The sequence below is a fragment of the Jaculus jaculus genome, chromosome 7, assembly GCF_020740685.1.
Source record: "Jaculus jaculus isolate mJacJac1 chromosome 7, mJacJac1.mat.Y.cur, whole genome shotgun sequence".
Lineage (NCBI taxonomy): Eukaryota > Metazoa > Chordata > Mammalia > Rodentia > Dipodidae > Jaculus > Jaculus jaculus.
Window position 1 is genome coordinate 80,783,130 of NC_059108.1, and position 20,291 is coordinate 80,803,420.

A 20,291-nucleotide genomic window follows, 5' to 3' on the forward strand; every position below is an offset into this window, starting at 1 on the left:
ACCCGTGTTATAAGATATTTTATTTATTCTATCTGGATCATCTCTACAACAGACTTGATTCTTTGAGAAATGTAATTTTGCTGTTTTGTCATTCTTGTATTCTCTTTCACTTACAGGCATCCCTTGCCATACTTTTGGATCATATAAAGAGACACTGGCCAGAGAAAGAAATGATAAAGTTTTTCCTCATGGTGAACAAACAAGGGCAGACTCGACTCTCTAAGTACTATGAACATGTGGAGATTAACAAACGTACACTTCTAGAAACAGAGGTCATAAAGAGCTGTCTCTCTCGATCCAATGAACAGGTCAGCCTCTGGTATTCTCTTTCATATTTGCAGCCACTCAGCCTTGGGGATCTGCTATTACCAAGTCCCAAGGGCCATGGTCTTCAGAAGCTATTAGGACAATTAGGGAATGAAATGACCAGAGGAATCTTGGCTCTCATTGTATGCCCTTAAGAGAGGAACTGCAAGGAAAACCAGGAAGAGTCCTGGGTTCTTACTCAGGGTTCTTATTTAGGTCAGAATTTGACTCAGTACACATAGAAATGGCAGCTAAATTTACTCCTGCTTGTAGACATAATCTTTTTTTATTCATATGAATTCAGCCCTTGGAAGTCTTAACAGTGCCTGTAGCCAGTGGCTTTCTTTAAGCCAGGACATGAAGGTTAGATGACTGTTATGCAATGAATACCCAAGACCCATTTTATGCCACAGTACAATATGATTCTCATGTGGGAAATCATTTTTTTTTCCTGCTTGTCATTATTTGTAAATATGCCACCAATGTCATAATAGAGCTCATGACTTAAAAACAAACTTGGGCTGGCTATGGTGGCACATGCCTTTAATATCAACACTGGGGAGGCAGAGATAGGAGGCTTGCTGTTAGTTTGAGGCTACCTTGAGACTACAGAGTGAGTTCCAGGTCAGCCTAGGCTACAGTGAGACCCCACCTCAAACCACAACAACAACAAAACGGGCTGGAGAAAGCTGGGCCTGGTGTGGTGGCACATGCCTTTAGTCCCAGCACTCGGAGGCAGAGGCAGGGGGATCACAACAAATTCTAGGTCAGCCTTGGCTAGAGTGATACCACACCTTGAAAACCCAAAAAATAAATAAGGTGGAATATTTTTATGGTTCTAAGGTTTGAACCCAGGGTTTCATGCATGTTAAGCACAAATTAAGCTATAACACTGATTTATTCCCTTGCCCATAAATGGGAATTTTTGTTAACTGAACTTTACTTAGAGAATCATTGAATCCAGTTCTCCCTCTCTTTTTTTTGGGGGGGGGGGTTGGGGTTTGAGGTAGGGTCTCACTCTAGTCCAGGCTGACCTGGAATTCAGTAGGTAGAATTCAGGGTGGCCTTGAACTCACAGCAATCCTCCTACCTCTGCCTCCCAAGTGCTGGAATTAAAGGCATGCACCACCATGCCTGGCTCCCAGCCTTATCTTAAAGGAACCTACTGGATTTTTGGGATAACAAAAGTATCATAAAACAAAAGTACCTAGCTTTTTAAAACACACACACACATATATATATATTTAGGGCTGAAGAGATGGCAGAGCAGTTAAGGCATTTGCCTGTGAAACTTAAGGACCCATGTTCCACTCCCCAGATCCCACCTAAGCCAGATGCACAAGGTGATGCATATGCCTTTAATCCCATCACTTGGGAGACAGAGATAGGAGGATTGCCATGAGTATGAGGCCAGCCAGTCTGTTGGGCTTGCCTCAAAGACAGTATTTACTTATTTGAGAGAGAAAGAAAGAAGCAGAGAGAGAGGGAGGGGGTGAGAATGGGCATGCCAGGGCCTCTAGCTGCTGCAAATGAATTCCAGATGCATGCATCTCCTTGTGTATCTGGCTTTGCATGGGTACTAAGGAATCAAACCTGGATCCTTTGGCTCTGCAGGCAAACACCTTAACCACTGAGCAATCCCTCCAGTCCCCTGTTTTTAAATTTTTTGTTTGATTTTTATTTATTTCTTTGAGAGAGACACACAGAGAGAAAGAGGCAGACAGAGAGAGAGAGAGAATGGGCACATCAGGGCCTCCAGCCACTGCAGAACTCCAGATGCATGTACCCCCTTGTGCATCTGGCTAACATGGGTCCTGGAGAATCGAGCCTCAAACCGGGGTTCTTAGGCCTCACAGGCAAGCACATAACCACTAAGCCATCTCTCCAGCCCTGGTCCCCTGTTTTTTTAAATAATATTTTTAATTTAATCTTTTATGTTATTTATCTGAGAGAGAGAGAATGGGCACATCAGGCTCTTCAACCCCTATAAACAAATTCGAGACACATGCGCCACCTTGCACATCTGTGTTACGTGGAACCTGGGGAAGTGAACCTAGGTCCTTTGGCTTTGCAGGCAAATGCCTTAACTGCTATCTCTCCAGCACCCTCCTCCACCCCCAGTTTTTTGAGACAGGAGAATTTAAAGATTGAGGCTAGCCTGGGGTATGAGAATCTGAGTCCAAAAACCAATAGGGGCTGGGGATGTAGCTTAGCTGTTTGCCTAGCATGCATGAAACTCTGAGTTCCCTCCTAGCACTACATTAAAAAAAACAGGCATGGGGGCTAGAGAGATGGCTTAGTGGTTAAGGTGCTTGCCTGCAAAGCCAGAGGACTAAGGTTTGATTCCCCAGTACCTACGTAGAGCCAAATACACAAAGTGGCATGTGTCTGGAGTTTGTTTTCAGTGGCTAGAGGCCCTGGCATGCCTATTCTCTCTCCCTCTATCTGCCTTCCTCTTTCTCGCAAATAAATAAATAAATAAATAAAATATTTTAACAAAAACAACAGGCATGATAGCACATACCTGTTATTCCAGCACCCAGAAGGTTCAGAAACTCATGGTCATTCTCAACTGCTTAGAGAGTTTGAGACCAACCTGAGCCACATGAGGTCCTGTCTCAAAAATATGTCTTCAGGGCCGGAGGAATTGCTTAGCAGCTAAGGCATTTGCCTGCAAAGCCAAAGGACCCAGGTTCAATTACCCAGGACCCACATTAGCCAGATGCACAAGGGGGTACATGTGTCTGGAGTTCGTTTACAGTGGCTGGAGGCCCTGGTGCACCCATTTTCTCACTCTCTCTCTCTGAAATAAATAAATAAAATATATTTTAAAAAATATTTCTTCATCTTCACTTCTGTCAGTTCTTTCAAATAGGTTGTTTCCTTGAGTGAGCCAACTGGAGAGAAATTCCACAGGCCCTAAGGGAACCAAAGGCTACAGAATGGTTCTCTGCTTGCTGTCTCTTTATTTATTTATTTTTGTTTTTTTTTTTTAATTGCACATATTATATATATATATATTTTTTTTCTTTCTTTCTTTTCAAGGTAGGGTCTCACTCTAGTTCAGGCTGACCTGGAATTTACTATGTAGTCTGAGGATGGCCTCAAACTCACAGTGATCCTCCTGCCTCCAAATGCTGAGATAAAAGGCATGTGCCACCACACCTGGCATGCATATATATATATATATATATATATATATATATATATATATATATATATGAACACACACACACATATATATATTAGAGAGAGAGAGAATGGGTACACCAGGGCCACCAGCCACTGCAAATGAACTCCAGATGCAGGCACCCCCTTGTGCATCCAGCTTACATGGGTCCTGAAGAGTTGAAAAGGGATCCTTTGGCTTTGCAGGCAAACCTTTAAGCACTAAGATATCTCTCCAGCCCCCACTTTTTTTTTAAGGTAGGCCAGGCTGACCTGGAATTCACTATGTAGTCTCAGAGTGTCCTCAAATTCACAGTGATCCTCCTACTTCTGCCTCCCAAGTACTGGGATGAAAGACATGCTTCACCACCCATGCCTGGTTTTATTTAATTTAATTTTTGAGATAAGATCTAATTTTGTAGCCTAGGCTGACTTCAAACAAGTGCTCAGATTATAGACCTTTTCCACCAGACAAAGCTCTCTATCATAAATAAATAAATAAATGTGTGTGTATACATATGTATGTGTGTGTGTGTATGTATATATACATACATACATACATACATACATACACACACACACACATACATTTAGTAGTTATATATAGTTTGGTTTTCAAGAAGCTGCAAGGTTTTCTTGTTTGCTTTTTTTGTTTTGTTTTGTTCTTTTTGGTTTTTCAAGGTTGGGCTTCACTCTAATCCAGGCTGACCTGGAATTCATTATGTAGTGTCAGGGTGGCCTTGGCCTTGAACTCACATAAATTTTTATTTATTTATTTATTTATTTATTTGAGAGCGACAGACACAGAGAGAAGGACAGATAGAGGGAGAGAGAGAGAATGGGTGCGCCAGGGCTTCCAGCCTCTGCAAACGAACTCCAGACGCGTGCGCCCCCTTGTGCATCTGGCTAATGTGGGACCTGGGAACCGAGCCTCGAACCGGGGTCCTTAGGCTTCACAGGCAAGCGCTTAATCGCTAAGCCATCTCTCCAGCCCTCACATAAAATTTTTTAAGAAAAAAAAAGTCTCACTCTAAACCAGGCTGACCTGGCACTCACTCTGTAGTCTCAGGGCCGCCTTAAACTCACAACAACCCTCCTACCTCTGCCTCCCAAGTGCTGGGATTAAAGGAGTTAGTTTGTTTTAGGGCAGGATAACTCTCTGTAGCTCAGGATGGTTTAGATTTACTATTGTAGCCCATGCTGGCCACAAACTTGAGATCCTCCTGCTCAGCCTGGGATGATAGGCATGAGTGAACATGCCAGCTCTATCCTATTTATATGTCACAACCTTAAACTCTGAAATCTTCTGAATTGCCAGATGTCTTCCTCATGGAGGAAATATCCATAATCAAAACTTGCAGCTTCGAGCCGGGCGTGATGGTGCGCATCTTTAATCCTAGCACTCCAGAGGCAGAGGTAGGAAGATCGTTGTGAGTTCAAGGCCACCCTGAGAGTACATAGTAAATTCCAGGTCAGCCTGGACTAGAGTGAAACCCTACCTTGGAAAAAAAAAAGAAAGAAAGAAAGAAACAACCTTGCAGCTTCTTTTTTGGGTACATCCAGGCACATCCCAGGACAAGAACCATAAAAGTCCACACTCAGCCAGGTGTGGTGGCGCGTGCCTTTAATTCCATAGGAGGATTGCCATGAATTCAAGGGCAGCCTGGGACTACAAAGTGAGCTCCCTCCTGGGTCACAGTGAAACCCTACCTCAAAAAAAACAAATAAACAAAAAAAAGTTCATACTCTGTCACACTTGGCCAAGTATAGCTTGACACAGTGCCTTCAGCCTTCTAATTCCCACCAACCAGTGCCTTGCTATAGCTCTTTGTCCAGTGGCTTTAGAAGACACATGATTGAGATCTGAGGTCCTTAGGCTTCACAGGCAAGCATTTAACTGCTAAGCCATCTCTCCAGCCCTCCATAATTTATAAAGTAATCTACATTGATTCTTTTCTTGCACCTAGGAAAAGAAATATTTCTACAGATAGACAGATGGACAGATAGGTAATAGAAAGAATGTTACTGTATTTGGCTCCTTGTTGACAACTAAATGTACAGAAATGAATCCATGGGGAGGGGGAAAGAAGAAAATTTTTATCATGTTTGCATATTTCCACATTAAAGTAGCTTAAAATGCTGATTATTTATTATTTTGTCTGCTGAATTCCATGTCAAGCAAAGACAAGAGGTGAAAAGGAATACAAATGGACATCCACTTAGACTTTTCCCAAGACTGCTTTTCCAACTTCTTTTTTTTTTTTTTGTAATGGATTTCTTTTTTATTTATTTATTTATTTTTTAATTTTTATTAGCATTTTCCATGATTATAAAAAAATATCCCATGGTAATTCCCTCCCTCCCTCCCCCACACTTTTCCCTTTTTTTTCAACTTCTTGTAGAGATGCTTTTGAGTCATTTTCTGGATGCCACCAAGCCAAAAAAGGTGGCATAACACTTGATTGGTGACATAGCATGCTAGCATTGCTTGGCAGATACTCAAATCAGAACCTAGAAACTATGCATGCCGTTTTGAAGACACCTCTGTTAACCTGTGACACTGATTCTTAATTGTGTTTCACCTAGTGCTCGTTCATTGAATATAAGGATTTCAAGCTGATCTATCGCCAGTATGCAGCTCTCTTCATTGTGGTTGCAGTTAATGACACTGAGGTAAGATGCTGGAAGAACTCATGGAACATACAAGACTTCGTCTCCTTAAATTGACATTTTTCTCCTTCTTGTCTCCCTAAGAATTAGTTAGCCTGTTTTGAAAGTATCTGGGTTTCTATCAAAACTTAGAAAGCTATATGAAAGAAATATGTAGGATGCTTCTTAGATTAGATGAACAATTTATAAAGGGGAGAAACAGAGCTGGAGAGATGGCTTACTGGGTAAGGCATTTGCCTACAAAGCCAAAGGATCCTCCTGGTTTGATTCTCTAGGACCTATGTAAGTCAGATGCACAAGGGGGCACATGCATCTGGAGTTCTTTTTCAGTGGCTGGAAGCCCGCTATTCTCTCCCTCTCTGTTACTCTCTCTCTCTGACTCTTTCTATCAAATAAATTAATTAGTAATTAATAATTAATAAAACTTAAAAATAAAAAGTGGAGAAACATAAAACTACAAAATGCTTTCTCTTTATTCTTGTTAAATTTTCTTTTCTGATTTATATTTATTTGTTTATTTGTTTGAGAAAGAGGGATAGAGAAAGAGAGAGAGAGAGAAAGGGCATGCCAGGGCCTCTAGACACTGCAAACGAACTCCAGACACATGTACCACCATGTGTATCTGGCTTATGTGGGACCTGGAGAATCGAACCTGGATCCTTAGGCTTTGCAGGCAAGTGCCTTAACCACTAAGCCATCTTTCCAGCCCTTTATTCCTTTTAAAAAATATTTATTTATAGCTGAGCATGGTGGCATACACCTTTAATCCCAGCACTTGGGAGACAGAGATAGGAGGTTTGCTGTGAGTTTGAGTCCACCCTGAGACTACATAGTGAATTCCAGGTCAGTCTGGGCTAGAGCAGGACCCGACCTCGAAAAACCAAAAAGAGTGCTTGCTTTGGCAGCACATATACTAAAATTGGAACAATAGAGAGAAGATTAGCATGGCCCCTGAGCAAGGATGACACCCAAATTTGTGAAGTGGTTTTGTTTTTTTTTTTTTTTGGCTTGTGTGTATACCATCTCTCCAGCTCTGTTTCTCCACTTTATAAATTGTTCATCTAATCTAAGAAGCATCCTACATATTTATTTCATATAGCTTTCTGTTCTTTTGACAATTCAAGTGACTTATTTCATTTATTATAACTTTTCCTTTCTTTCCCTCAGTCATTTTGAGGGACTACTTGACTCTCAACTCCCTGATGGCTTTAGTCTTTATTATATCATAATAAAACTGCTTTTTATTCTGAATTAAAAAAAAAAAAACAGGGCTGGATAGATGACTTATCAGTTAAGGCACTTGCCTGTGAAGCCAAAGGACCCAAATTCAATTCTCCAGGTCCCACATAAACCAGATGCACAAGGTGGTGCATGCGTCTGGAGTTTGTTTGCAGTGGCTAGAGACCCTGGTGTACCCATTCTCTCTTTCTCTCTCTCTCTCTCTCTCTCTGTCTGTAATAAATAAATTAAAATTTAAAAAAGGCATGTGTCACCATGCCTGGCTGTTTAAACAAAATGAAAAAAGAAAAAATATATTTACTGGGTAGCAAGAAAAAAGAGAGAATGGTCATGCCAGGGTTTCCTCTTGGAAACGAGCCCCAGATGCCTGCACCACTTTGTACATCTGGCTTTATCTGGGTACTGGGGAACTGAACCCAGGCTGTCAGACTCTGCATACGAGTACTTTTAACCACTGAGCCGTCTCTTCAACCCTGTTTATTCTTTCCTTTAAAATTTTTGTTTGTAAGCAGAGAGACAGAGAGAAAGAATTTAAAGGAGACATAAAGGGAAGATAAAGGAAGGGAGGAGGGTACTTAATAGGTTGATATTGTATATATGTAAGTATAATGATTGAGATGAGGAGGTAATATGATGGAGAATGGAATTTGAAAGGGGAAAGTAGGTGGAGGGAGGGAATTACCATGGGATATTTTTTTAATAATCATAGAAAATGCTAATAAAAATTAAAAAAAATAAAGTAAAAATGAAAAAAAAAAAGAAAGAATATAAGACACCTGGGCCTCCTGCCACTGCAAATGAACTCCAGATGAATATGTCACTTTGTGTATCTGGCTTTACATGTCTACTGAGGAATTGAATTTGGGCCATTAGGCTTTACAAGCAAGTGCCTCTAACCACTGAGCAATCTCTCCAGCCCTCATTCTTCTTTTTTAACCTTTTGTTTTGTTTTGTTTTTCGAGGTAGGGTTATGCTCTAGCCCAGGCTGACCTGGAATTCACTATGGAGTCTCAGGGTAGTCTTGAACTCTACGGTGATCCTCCTACCTCTGCCTCCTGAGTGCCGGGATTAAAGGCATGTGCCAACATGCCTGGTTTTTAACCTTCTTTATTGACAGTTTATTTTATTTTTTTTTTTTTTTTTTATTTTTATTTTTTTTTTTTAAATTTATTTATTTGAGAGCGACAGACACAGAGAGAAAGACAGATAGAGGGAGAGAGAGAGAATGGGCGCGCCAGGGCTTCCAGCCTCTGCAAACGAACTCCAGACGCGTGCGCCCCCTTGTGCATCTGGCTAACGTGGGACCTGGGGAACCGAGCCTCGAACTGGGGTCCTTAGGCTTCACAGGCAAGCGCTTAACCGCTAAGCCATCTCTCCAGCCCTATTTTTTTATTTTTTTGTTTTATGTTTATTTATTTCTTTGAAAGTGACAGACAGAGAAAGAGGCAGAGAGAGCGAGAGAGAATGGGCACGCCAGGGCCTCCAGCCATTGCAAACGAACTCCAGACGCATGTATCCCCTTGTACATCTGGCTAACATGGGTCCTGGGGAATGGAGCCTCGAACCCTGGTCCTTAGGCTTCACAGGCAAGCAGTTAACCGCTAAGCCATCTCTCCAGCCCTATTGACAGTTTTATACATGCATATAATGTATTTAAAGTTTTTTGTTTTGTTTTATATTTCAAGGTAGGGTCTTACTCTAGTCCAGGCTAGTTTGGAATTCACTGTGTAGTCTCAGGGTGGCAATCCTCCTATCTCTGCCTCCCTGAGTGCTAGGATTAAAAGTGTGTGCCACCTTTGGTTTTTGAGATATGATCTAGGTTCAATCTGGCCTGGAATTCACTACATAGTTTCAGAATGCCACCACACCTGGCCTAATTTTCCTTTTTTGAGACAGGGTTTTGCTGTATCATTCAGGGTAGTTTCACACTTGTAAGATCAAGCAGTCCTTCCAGATCCAAGGTAGGCAGAACTGCAGGCATGCAGTATTACACACACTTGTTAGAATTCCTTCTTTATCTTAGCAATACCAGTGCTCTGTCCTTACCCTTCACACAGTGGGGAAGCTCAGACAAGCATAGCTGCCCATCAGTCATAACATTAAACATGCACTAACATATCAAAATAACAGCAAACTAGCTCAGCGTGGTGGCCCACACCTTTAATCCCAGCATTCGGGAGGCAGAGGTAGGAGGATCGCCGTGAGTTCAAGGCCACCCTGAGACTCCATAGTGAATTCCAGGTCAGCCCGGGCTAGAGTGAGACCCTACCTCAACCCCCCAACCAAAAGAAAACCAGTAAACTACAAATGTGGTTGTGTTGTGCTTACATATTCTCAGATTTAGTTCACCTTTCCCTGGGGGGTACTCCAGTAGGCACCTTTTTGACCTGGAATTCACTTTGTAGTCTCAGGGTAGCCTCGAACTCAACAATCCTCCTACCTCTCTGCCTCCTGAGTGCTGGGCTTAAAGGCGTGCACCACCACGCCTGGCTCAGTAGGTATTTTTTAATCATCAAGTTATCTGTTGCTACTGAAGCAATGCACTAAAACCTGGGAACCAACTGAGCATTGCTATTTTATCCAATAGCCAAGCTAAAATTAACTGCCTTTCCTTTTTTTATTTCAGAATGAGATGGCTATTTATGAATTCATCCATAATTTTGTAGAAGTTTTAGATGAGTACTTCAGCAGAGTGGTGAGTCTAATGTCTAAAATGCAGTCTGTTTTGTTTTCCTCAGCTTCATTTACCAGAAATTGGATCACTTTGGGTTTATCAAGATCATACGTTAATATAGAGCTTTAATACACAAAGTTTAAATTTAAATGATGATTTAATTGACTTCCCTTCTTGCTCACTGTAAGGATTACAAACCTGTGTGTGTGTTAGATCTTCATAAAGAATCAGCCCATAGCCGGGCGCATGTTTTAGTCCCAGCATGCAGGAGGCAGAGGTAAGACAATAGCCATGAGTTCAAGGCCACCCTGAAACAACATAGTGAATTCCGGGTCAGCCTGTGTGAGGGTGAGACGCTACCTCAAAAAACTTTAAAAAAAAAAAAAAAAGAATTAGCTTGTGGGGGTTGGAGAGATGGCTTAGGGGTTAAGGTGCTTGGCTGCAAAGCCTAAAGACTAGGGTTCAATTCCCCAGTGCCCATGTAAAGCCAGATGCAAAAGGTGGCATATGTGTCTGGAGTTCATTTGCAGTGCCTGGAGGCCCTGGTATGCCCATTCTCTTTCTCTCTCTGTCCTTGAAAATAAATAAATAAAAATATGTTTTGCCAGGCGTGGTGGTGCATGCCTTTAATCCTAGCACTCAGGAGGCAGAGGTAGGAGGATCACGGTGAGTTCAAGGCCACCCTGAAATGACATAGTGAATTCCAGGTCAGCCTGGGCCAGAGTAAGAGCCTACCTTCAAACACCAAAATAAATAAATAAATGAATATGTGTTCTTTTTCTTTTTATTTTTTTTTTAAAGACTCTGCTTGTGAAAGACTAAGTACTTCTTCTTCTCTCAGGAAATTTTATGTTCTAACTTGCTGTTTTTATCTGCTTTCTTTCTTCAAATGCCAGGAGCAATTAATCTATGCTTCAGCAAGTCACACATGGTGGTGCATGGCTTTACTCTCAGCACTTGGGAGGTGGAAGATCAGAAGTTCAATTCTGTCTTTCACTACATAGAGTGTGAGGCTGGCTTGGGCTGTATAAGATCCTCTCCAAAGGCCAGCATAGTGGCTCATACCTGTCAGCCCAGTTCAGGAAGCTAAGGTAGAAGATTATTATGAGTTTGAGGCAGGCTGTGTTACAGAGAGTTCCAGGTCATCTTGGACTGGAGTGTCTGCCTTAAAAAAAATTAATTAAATAAATAAATAAATAAAAGGATTTTAGGACTGCAGAGATGATTTGTAGTTAAGGCACTTGCTTACAAAGCCAAAATACCCAGATTATATTCCCCAGGACTCACGTAAGCCAGATGCACAAGGTGGTGCCTAAGTCTGGAGTGCATTTGCAGCAGCTGGAGGCCCTGCACACCCGTTCTCTCCTTCTCTCTTTCTCTCTCTTCTTACAAATAAATAAATATATTTTTTTTTAATTAGGGGTGAAGCCAGGTGTGGTGGTGCACGCCTTTAATCTCAGCACTCGGGAGACAGAGGTAGGGGGATTTCCGTGAGTTCGAGGCCACCCTGAGACTACATAGTGAATTCTAGGTCAGCCTGGTCTATAGTGAGACCCTACCTCAAAAAAAAAAAAAAAAAAAAAAAACAGCCGGGCGTGGTGGCACACGCCTTTAATCCCAGCATCCCAGCACTCAGGAGGCAGAGGTAGGAGGATCGCCGAGAGTTCGAGGCCACCCTGAGACTACATAGCGAATTCCAGGTCAGCCTGAGCCAGAGTGAGACCCTACCTCGAAAAAACCAAAAAAAAAAAAAAAAAAAAGGAAAAAGTAAAAATTAAGGGTGAGGCTGGGGCTGCAGGAATGGCTTAGCAGTTAAAGTGCTTGTCTGCAAAGCCAAAGGACCCAGATTGTTTTTTTTCTTTTTTTCTTTTTTTTTTTTTTTCGAGGTAGGGTCTTGCTGTAGTCCAGACTGACCTGGAATTCACTATGTAGTCATAGGATAGCCCCGAACTCATGGCGATCCACCTACCTCTGCCTCCCAAGTGCTGGGACTAAAGGCATGTGCCACCACGCCTGGCAGGACCCAGGTTTGATTCCCCAGGACTCACATAAGCCAGATGTACAAGGTGGCACATATGTCCGGAGTTCTTTTGCAGCAGCTGGAGGCCCTGGTGTGCCCATTTTTTCTCTCTCTCTTTCTCTCTCTCCCCTTGTCCTCTCTTTTTCTCTATCAAATAAGTAAAATAAATAAAAATAAAATAGGGCTGGTGAGACAGTTTAGTGGTTAAGGTACTTGCCTACAAAACCAAAGGGCCCAGGTTTGATTCCCCAGAACCCACATAAGCTAGATGCACAAAGTGGTGCATGCATCTGGAGTTCATTTGCAGTAGCTGGAGGCCCTGATGCACCTATTCTGTCTCTCTCTCTCTCTCTGTTTCTTTATCTCTGTCTTTCTTAAATAAATAAAATAAAATTTTTTTTTTAAAAAAGCCGGGTGTGGTGGCACATGCCTTTAATCCCAGCACTCAGGAGGCAGAGGTAGGAGGATCACTGTGAGTTCGAGGCCACCTGAGACGACAGTGAATTCGAGGTGAGCCTGACCCAGAGGAAGACCCTACCTCAAAAAAACAAAAAACAAAAAAACAAAAAAGGCAAAAACAAAAGAAAGAGTGGTGCTCAGTGGTAGGGTGAAAAAAAAAATTACAGGCTGGAAAAATTGCTTAGCAGTTAAGGCCCTTGCTGTGAAGCTTAGGGATCCAGGTTCAATTCCCTACTACCCATGTAAGCGAGATGCACAAAGTTGTGCATGCCTCTGGAGTTTGCAGTGGCTAGAGGCCCTGATGCGCACATTCTTTCTCTCTGCCTCTTTCTCTCTGCCTCTCTCTCTCTCTCTGTCTTTCAAATAAATAAAATATTTTTTTTAAAAATTAAGAGCTGCAGAGATGCCTTAGTGTTAAGGCATTTGTCAGAAAAGCCAAAGGACCCAGGTTGGATTCCCTAGAACACATGGAAAGCCTATCCTAGGTGGCACATGTATCTGGAGTTCATTTGCAATGGCTAGAGGCTCTGGCACACTCATTCTCTCCCTTTCTCCCTCTGCCTTTCTCAAATAAATAAGATAAAGTAAGATATTTTTTAAAAAATAAAAATCAATTAAGCCAGGCATGGTGGCACACGCCTTTAATCCCAGCACTTGGGAGGCAGAGGTAGGAGGATTGCTATGAGTTTGAGGCCAGCCTAAGACTACAATGTGAATTCCCTGTCAGCCTGAGCTAGAGTGAGTAGAGTGAGACCCTACCTTGACAAACATAACAAAACAAAAAGTAAAAAAAGGGCTGGAGAGATGGCTTAGCGGTTAAGTGCCTGCCTGTGAAGCCTAAGGGCCCTGGTTTGAGGCTCGATTCCCCAGGACCCACGTTAGCCAGATGCACAAGGGGGTGTACGCATCTGGAATTCGTTTGCAGTGGTTGGAGGCCCTGGCACGCCCATTCTCTCTCCCTCTCTCCCTCTTTCTCTCTCTGTCTGTCACTCTCAAATAAAAAAATAAACAATAAAAAAATTTAAAAAAAACAAAAAGATCTTGTCCAAAAAAATAAGAGAAGAATCATTTCCATCCAAACCTTTCAGGGTCAGAAATCAACTATGGTGAGTTCCTTTCCAAACTTTTTTGTTTGTTTGTTTTTTTCAAGGTAGGGTCTCACTCTGGTCCAGGCTGACCTGAAATTAACTATGTAGTCTCCGGGTGACCTCGAACTCTTGGTGATCTGCCTACCTCTGCTTCTCAAATGCTGGGATTAAAGGCATGCACTACCACATCTGGCTCCAAACATCATTTTTTTAAATATATTTTTTTATTTGAGAGAGAGAAAGTGGGGAGAGAGAGAGAGAGAATGATAGTGCCAGGGCCTTAAACCACTGCAAACAAACTCCAGATGCATGCGCGCCCTTGTACATCTGGCTTATATGGGTCCTAGAGAATCAAACTGGGACAGGATCCTTTGGCTTTGTAGGCAAACACCTGAACCACTAAGCCATCTTTCCAGCCCACATCTTTTTATTTTAATAACTTTATTGAAATATAATTTGTATACAGTACAGTTTGCCCATTTACTCTGTTTTTAGGGTCTTACTCTAGCCCAGGCTGACCTGGAAGTTACTCAGGGTGGTCTTGAACTCTCAAAGATCCTCTTACCTCGGCTTTTCATGTGCTGAGATTAAAGGTTTGTGCCACCCCACACAGCTTTATTAGTAATCTTGTTTGTTTCTGGTTTTGGTTTTTTGAGGTAAGGTCTCAATCTAGCCCAGGCCAACTTAGAATTCACTGTGTAGTTTCAGGATGGCCTTGAACTCACAGTGATCCTCCTACTTCAGCCTCCCAAGTACTGGAATTAAAGGCCACTATGCCCAGCATGTACCTTTTTTTTTTTTTTTTTAATTGTGTTTGTTTGTTTTGTAAAAGGGTCTCACTCTAGCCCAGACTGACCTAGAACTCACTCGGGCCTCAAACTCAAAACAATCCTTCTACCTCATCCTCTTATGTTCTGGGACAAAAGGCAATGTACCTCCACACCTTTTTATTTTATTTTTATTTGCAAGCAGAGTGATACAGAGAGAGAGAGAGAGAAGAGGGGAGGAAAGAAGAGGAGAGGAGAAGTGCACCAGGGCCTCAAAGCTCCTGCAAATGAATTCCATATGCATGTACCACTTTGTGCATCTGGCTTTATGTGGGTACTGGGGAATCAAACTCTGGTCGTCAGGCCTTGTAGCCAAATGCCTTAGCCATAGAGCCATCCCTCCAGCCCTTAACCTTTTTTTCTTTCTGTTTTTGTGCTGAACCATTTTTTAAAGGTCTCAAAAGAAAAACCAGCTTCTCTTGGGTATATTCCTAGAAGGAGGATTCCTGGCAGTGTGATGATTTCATATTTAACCTGTTGCTTAACTGCCAAGCTGTTTGCCAGCATCTGCATTATTAAATTCCCAGCATCAGGGGATGGGCGTGGAAATGTCTCCGTAGCCTCACCAATACTTAACCTGCTGTTGTTATAAACATCCCAGAGGTAGTTAGCTGTGTAGTGGCCCATCACTTGTAGGTTCGATTAGCATTTCACTAGTACATAATGATGAGCTTTTTTTTTTTTTGGTTTTTCGAGGTAGGGTCTCACTCTGGTCCAGGCTGACCTGTTATTAACTCTGTCATCTCAGGGTGGCCTTGAACTCATGGCAATCCTCCTACCTCTGCCTCCCGAGTGCTGGGATTAAAGGCATGTGCCACCATGCCTGGCAATGAGCATTTTGCTTTTTTTTGGTTTTTCAAGGTAGGGTCTTGCTCTAGCCCAGGCTGACCTGTGTAGTCTCAGAGTTAGTGCTGAGATTAAAGGTGTGCACCACCACTCCAGGCCCTGTCTTTTATATATATATATTATTTACTTACTTGCAAACAAAGAGAGATAGAAGAGAGACAAAAAGAATTGAACTCAGGTCATTAGACTTTGCAGGCAAGCACCTTAACCACTGAGCTATCTCTCCATCCCCTTCAGCACCTTTTCATGTGGTTACTAACTATTCAGATACCTTTTTAAGAAAAATGTCTGCTTAATCCTTAGCTCTTTTTTATATCTATTTATTTGCAAGCAAATAAGAGAGAGAAAACGCACGGGGGCGCTGGGCACGCCGGGGCCTCATGTCGCTGCAAATGAACTCCAGGTGCACGCGCCACTTTGTGTGTCAGACTTGATGTGGGTGCTGGGGAGTTGAATCCAGGCTGTCAGACGTTGCAAGCAAGCACCTTTAACCACTGAGTCATCTCTCTAACCCTGATTTTCTTTTTTTAATTATTTAATTTGCTTGAGAAAGTGTGTGTATGAGAGAGAGAGACAGAGAGAGAAAAAATATGGGCATGCTAGGGCCTCTTACCACTGCAAATGAACTCCAGATTGTGCCATTTTGTTTTACTTGAGTACTGGGGAATTAAATATTAAACCCAGACCTACAGGCTTTGCAAGTAAATGCCATTAATCATTGTGCCATCTCCCCAACCTTTTTTTTTTTTGAGGTAGGGTCTCACTCTAGCCCAGGCTGACTTAGAATTCACAATGTAGTTTCAGGGTAGCCTGGAACTCATGGTGATCCTACAACCTCTGGCCTAAAACTCTTAGCAATCCTCCTACCTCTGCCTCCCACGAACTGGGATTAAAGGCGTGTGCCACCATGCCCAGCTCTTAAAACTTTTTTTATTGACAACTTCCATAATTATAGATAAGAAACCATGATAATTCCCTCCCCCACCTTCCCCTTCACAAATCTTCTCTTCATCATATCCCCTCCCCGTCTCAATTAGTCTTTTGTTTTATTTTGGTGTCATCATCTTTTCCTCCTATTATGAAGGTCCTGTGTAGGCAGTACCAGGCACTTCAAGGTTATGAATATCCAGGACATTTTGTGTCTGAAAGAGTGCATTGTAAGTAGTCCTATCCTTCTTTTTGGCTCTTACATTCTTCCTACCACTTATTCCACTATGAACCCTGAGCCTTGAAGGGCGTGATAGAGATATTTCAGTGTTGAACACTCTTCTGGTCACCACTTCTCAGCACTGTGGTGCTTTTTAGGTCATCCCAGTGGTCACTGCCATCTGAAAGGAGAAGCTTCTCTAACCAAAAGTGAAGGTAGCATTAATATATGGGTATGAACATTAGGAGAAGTGCTTACAGGGCAGTTTGGTGAGCATAATAGATGTATTTAGCCAGACAAGAGTAGGTGTTACTCCCAGGGCTCATGACCTACCCTGCCATAGGCTTTTTGTTGTTGTTGTTTTGTTTTGTTTTTTAGGTAGAGTCTGCTCTAACTCCCCAGCTGACCTGGAATTCACTATGTAGTCTAAGGAAGGCCTCACACTTTTGGCAATCCTCCTACCTCTGTCTCTCAAGTGCTGGGGCTAAGAGTATGTGCCACCACACTGGCTTGCACCATAGGCTTTTGATTAGGTTTGTAGTACCAGGCATGTATTCCCTCCCGTGGAGCAGGCCTCTACTTCAATTAGAGAGTGGTTGGTTTCCCCCATAACAGACATGCCACTATTGCACCCATTTGTTCATTTGGCCTAGCTGGCCAAACTTGAGGCTTGCAGTATCCACTGTTGTTTATCACCAATGATGACTTCTGTCTCCCATAGGGCTGCATCCAGTATAGCTTTTTCCAGCTTTCTGTCAGCTAGTCTATAGGGGGAGATTTCCAGCTCAGTTCCAGCAGGATTTATCAGTGACCTTGCAGCCCAAGCATGGGGAGTCTTCAGCAATAAGGTCTTACCATCTATTCCTTGTCAGAAACCAAGAGCCTTGGCAATGGCCTGTAATGTTTTGGGGCATCAGGGACCTCCCTGGCCAACAACTCACTGCAAGGTATCCCATCCCTGGCACTGAAAATTTTCTAGTAACAATCTATGGCCTTTGGGTGTGGCATTGTCCAAAAAGAGTAGGTTTCTATATGGCTTATTCATAACATCTTGAACTTTGATTAACCCTCCCCCACCCTTCTTTTACTCAATCTCTTCCCCTGAGCTCACTTAGGCCTTTCCACCCCCAGTAATCTGTTCATCTACTCACACGTGTACAGTGCCATCCCCTAAGTCCTCCCTTTAGCCCCACCCTTACAGCCCTTCTCTAGCTTACTGGCCTCTACTACCGTTTTTTTCTTATTATTTTTTCATCCCCTAGCCCTTCCTTCCTTCCCTCCCTTCCTCACAGGGTGCCCAATTTTTGCGGGGGAAGGGTGAGGTAGGCTCTCACTGTAGCCCAGGCTGACCTGGAATTCACTATGTACTCTCAGGGTGGCCTTGAACTCATGGTGATCCTCCTACCTGTGCCTCCCAAATGCTGGGATTAAAGGCATGTGTCACCACACCCAGCTCATTCTTTTTTTTTTTTTTTTTACTTTTATTTGCATTTACTTATGCTGAATTTATTCCCATGTGATGTTTTTGTTTCTTTTTTTTGGGGGGGGGAGGTATCTTTTTCTTCTGGCTTTATAACAGTTTGTTCAGTAAGGATTGCTTCCATGAGACAGGGAAGCTCACATGTGGGTTAGTCCAATGTGAGCTCTTGTCAGCATGGTGGTCATCTTGGGGGCTTTGTTTTCTGTTCAATGACTAGAGAATGCACATTTAAACCCTGAAATCCAGCATTACTCTGCATTTTAAGCATGTAGAGCAAAAATTCTGCATTCCTTCTGGGCCACCAACTCTTGTCTCCAGCCCCACACCTACCGACTGCATCATTGTATTGCGAGAACTTCTTTAAAGTGACATCTTTCAGATACTTCGTGGCCTTTCAAATATGCATGCCGTTGCTGGTTGGTGCAGTTTCGTGGGTGTAGTGAACACAAAGACTTGGACCTCTTGATTTTCAAGATTTTTGTGGGGTTTTCTAGGTCAAGAGAGTAGTGTGAATCATTTTTACCTTAAGCCACTTAAAAGAAAAGCCTCTCCACCTTTTCTTTTCGTTGTTTTGTTGTTTTTTGAGATGCAATCTCATTTATCCCAGGCTGGCCTTGAGCTTTGTGTAGAGATGAGGATGACATTTGTTTTTTGTTTATTTGTTTTGAGGTAAGATCTTACTCTAGCTCAGGCTGTCCTGGAACTCATTTTGTCATCCCAGGCTGGCCCTCAACTTTCGTATTGGGCTAATAGGCCTGGACCAGCAAGTCTAGCTATGCTGACTTTTTTCATTTCCTCTCTCATTCTCTTTCTCTCTCTTTTTATTTTATTTTATTTATTTATTTATTTATTTATTTATTTATTTATTTATTTATTTTTTGAGGTAGAATCTCACTGTAGTCTGGGCTGATCTGGAATTCATTATGTAATCTCAGGTTGACCTCATATTTACTGTGATCCTCCTACCTCTGTCTCCAGAGTGCTGGGATTAAAGGCGTGGGAGCACATGCCTGGTTTGAAGATGACTTTTGCGTTTCTAATCCTCCTGGCCCCACCTCCCAAGTGCTAGTATGACAGGCATGTGCCCCCATATGTGTCTTGAGGATTTTTTTTCTGATTCATTTTTTGTTTGTTTATGAGAGAGAGAGAGAGAATGGGCATGCCAGGGCCTCTAGCTACTACAAACAAATGATGCATGTGCCACCATGTGCATCTGGCTTACATGGGACATGGAGAATCGAATATGGGTCCTTTGGCTTCACAGGCAAGTGCCTTAACCACTAAGCAATCTCTCTAGCCCGAGGATTTTTTTTTTTTTTCTGACAGAGAAAGAGGGGGAGAGAGAGAGAGAATGAATGGGTGCTCTAGGGCCTCCAGCTACTGCAAACAAACTCCAGACATGTGCACCCCCTTGTACATCTGGCTAATTTGGGTCCTGGGGAATTGAACCTGGGTCCTGTGGCTTTGCAGGCAAATGCCTTAACCGTTAAGCCATCCCTATAGCCCCTGAGGATTTTTTAAATTTTTTATATTTTATTTATTTATTTTGGGGGGGTCAGATAGACAGAGAGAATGGGGGAAAAAAAGCCAGGTGTGGTGGCACATGCCTTTAATCCCAGCACTTAGGAGGTAGAGGTAGGAGGATCACCCTGAGTTTGAGGTCACCCTGAGACAACATAGTAAATTCCAGGTCAACCTGAGCTAGAGTGAGACCCTACCTTTAAAAAACAAACAAAAAGAGAGAGAGAGAGAGAGAGAGAGAGAAAATGGGCATGCCAGGGCCTTTAGCCACTGAAATGAACTCCAGATGCATGCATCACCTTGTGCATCTGGTTTGCATCCTAGGGAATCAAACGGGGGTCCTTAGGCCTTGCAGGCAAACACCTTAATCGCTAAACTGTTTCCCCAGCCCTTGAGGATTTAACTTAGGGTTTTATGTATGCTAGACAAACACCCTACCAACTAAAATACATGTAAGTTCCAGGTCAGCCTGGGCTGGAGTGAGACCTCGAAACAAGCAAACAAAGGTTATCTATACAGAGCTCATCTAAACAAAGCTTATCTATACAGACAGCTACATCCCCTGTCCAAGGTTATTATTTTTCATAGTCATTCTATTTATTTTATTTTGCCTTTATATGGAAGGACTAGGGGTCTGGGGAAGTGACTCAATGGTTACTAAAGGTTCTTGCTTACAGAGTGTGCTGGTTCAGGTTTAATTCCCCAGAGCCTACATAAAACCAGATGCACAAACTGGCACATCTGTTTGGAGTTTGTTTGCCACAACAAAATAATGGACCAGGGTATGCTTCTAATCCCAGCACTCAGGAAGCAGAGATAGAAGGATTGCTGTGAGTTTGGGGCCTG

At 42.6% G+C, this 20,291-nt stretch overlaps 1 protein-coding gene and 1 non-coding gene across 4 annotated transcripts in view; both read left to right on the forward strand.

Annotated features, from left to right (window-relative positions):
- The window catches only part of Ap4s1 (adaptor related protein complex 4 subunit sigma 1), a 67,409-nt gene that overhangs the window by 32,862 nt on the left and 14,256 nt on the right, over nucleotides 1-20,291 (forward strand). For 2 of the 3 annotated variants that reach the window (XM_045154189.1, XM_045154190.1), the window contains exons 2-4: nucleotides 117-308; nucleotides 6,061-6,147; nucleotides 10,010-10,078. In XM_045154189.1, coding sequence (XP_045010124.1) covers nucleotides 171-308; nucleotides 6,061-6,147; nucleotides 10,010-10,078 — 294 coding nt within the window. In that variant the 5' untranslated portion in view covers nucleotides 117-170. The remainder of the gene's footprint in view (nucleotides 1-116; nucleotides 309-6,060; nucleotides 6,148-10,009; nucleotides 10,079-20,291) is intronic. The other variant, XM_045154191.1, reaches the window with a different exon arrangement.
- On the forward strand, nucleotides 7,034-7,140 carry LOC123462444. Its single transcript, XR_006638266.1, has one exon. It is a non-coding gene; the product is annotated as a U6 spliceosomal RNA (small nuclear RNA).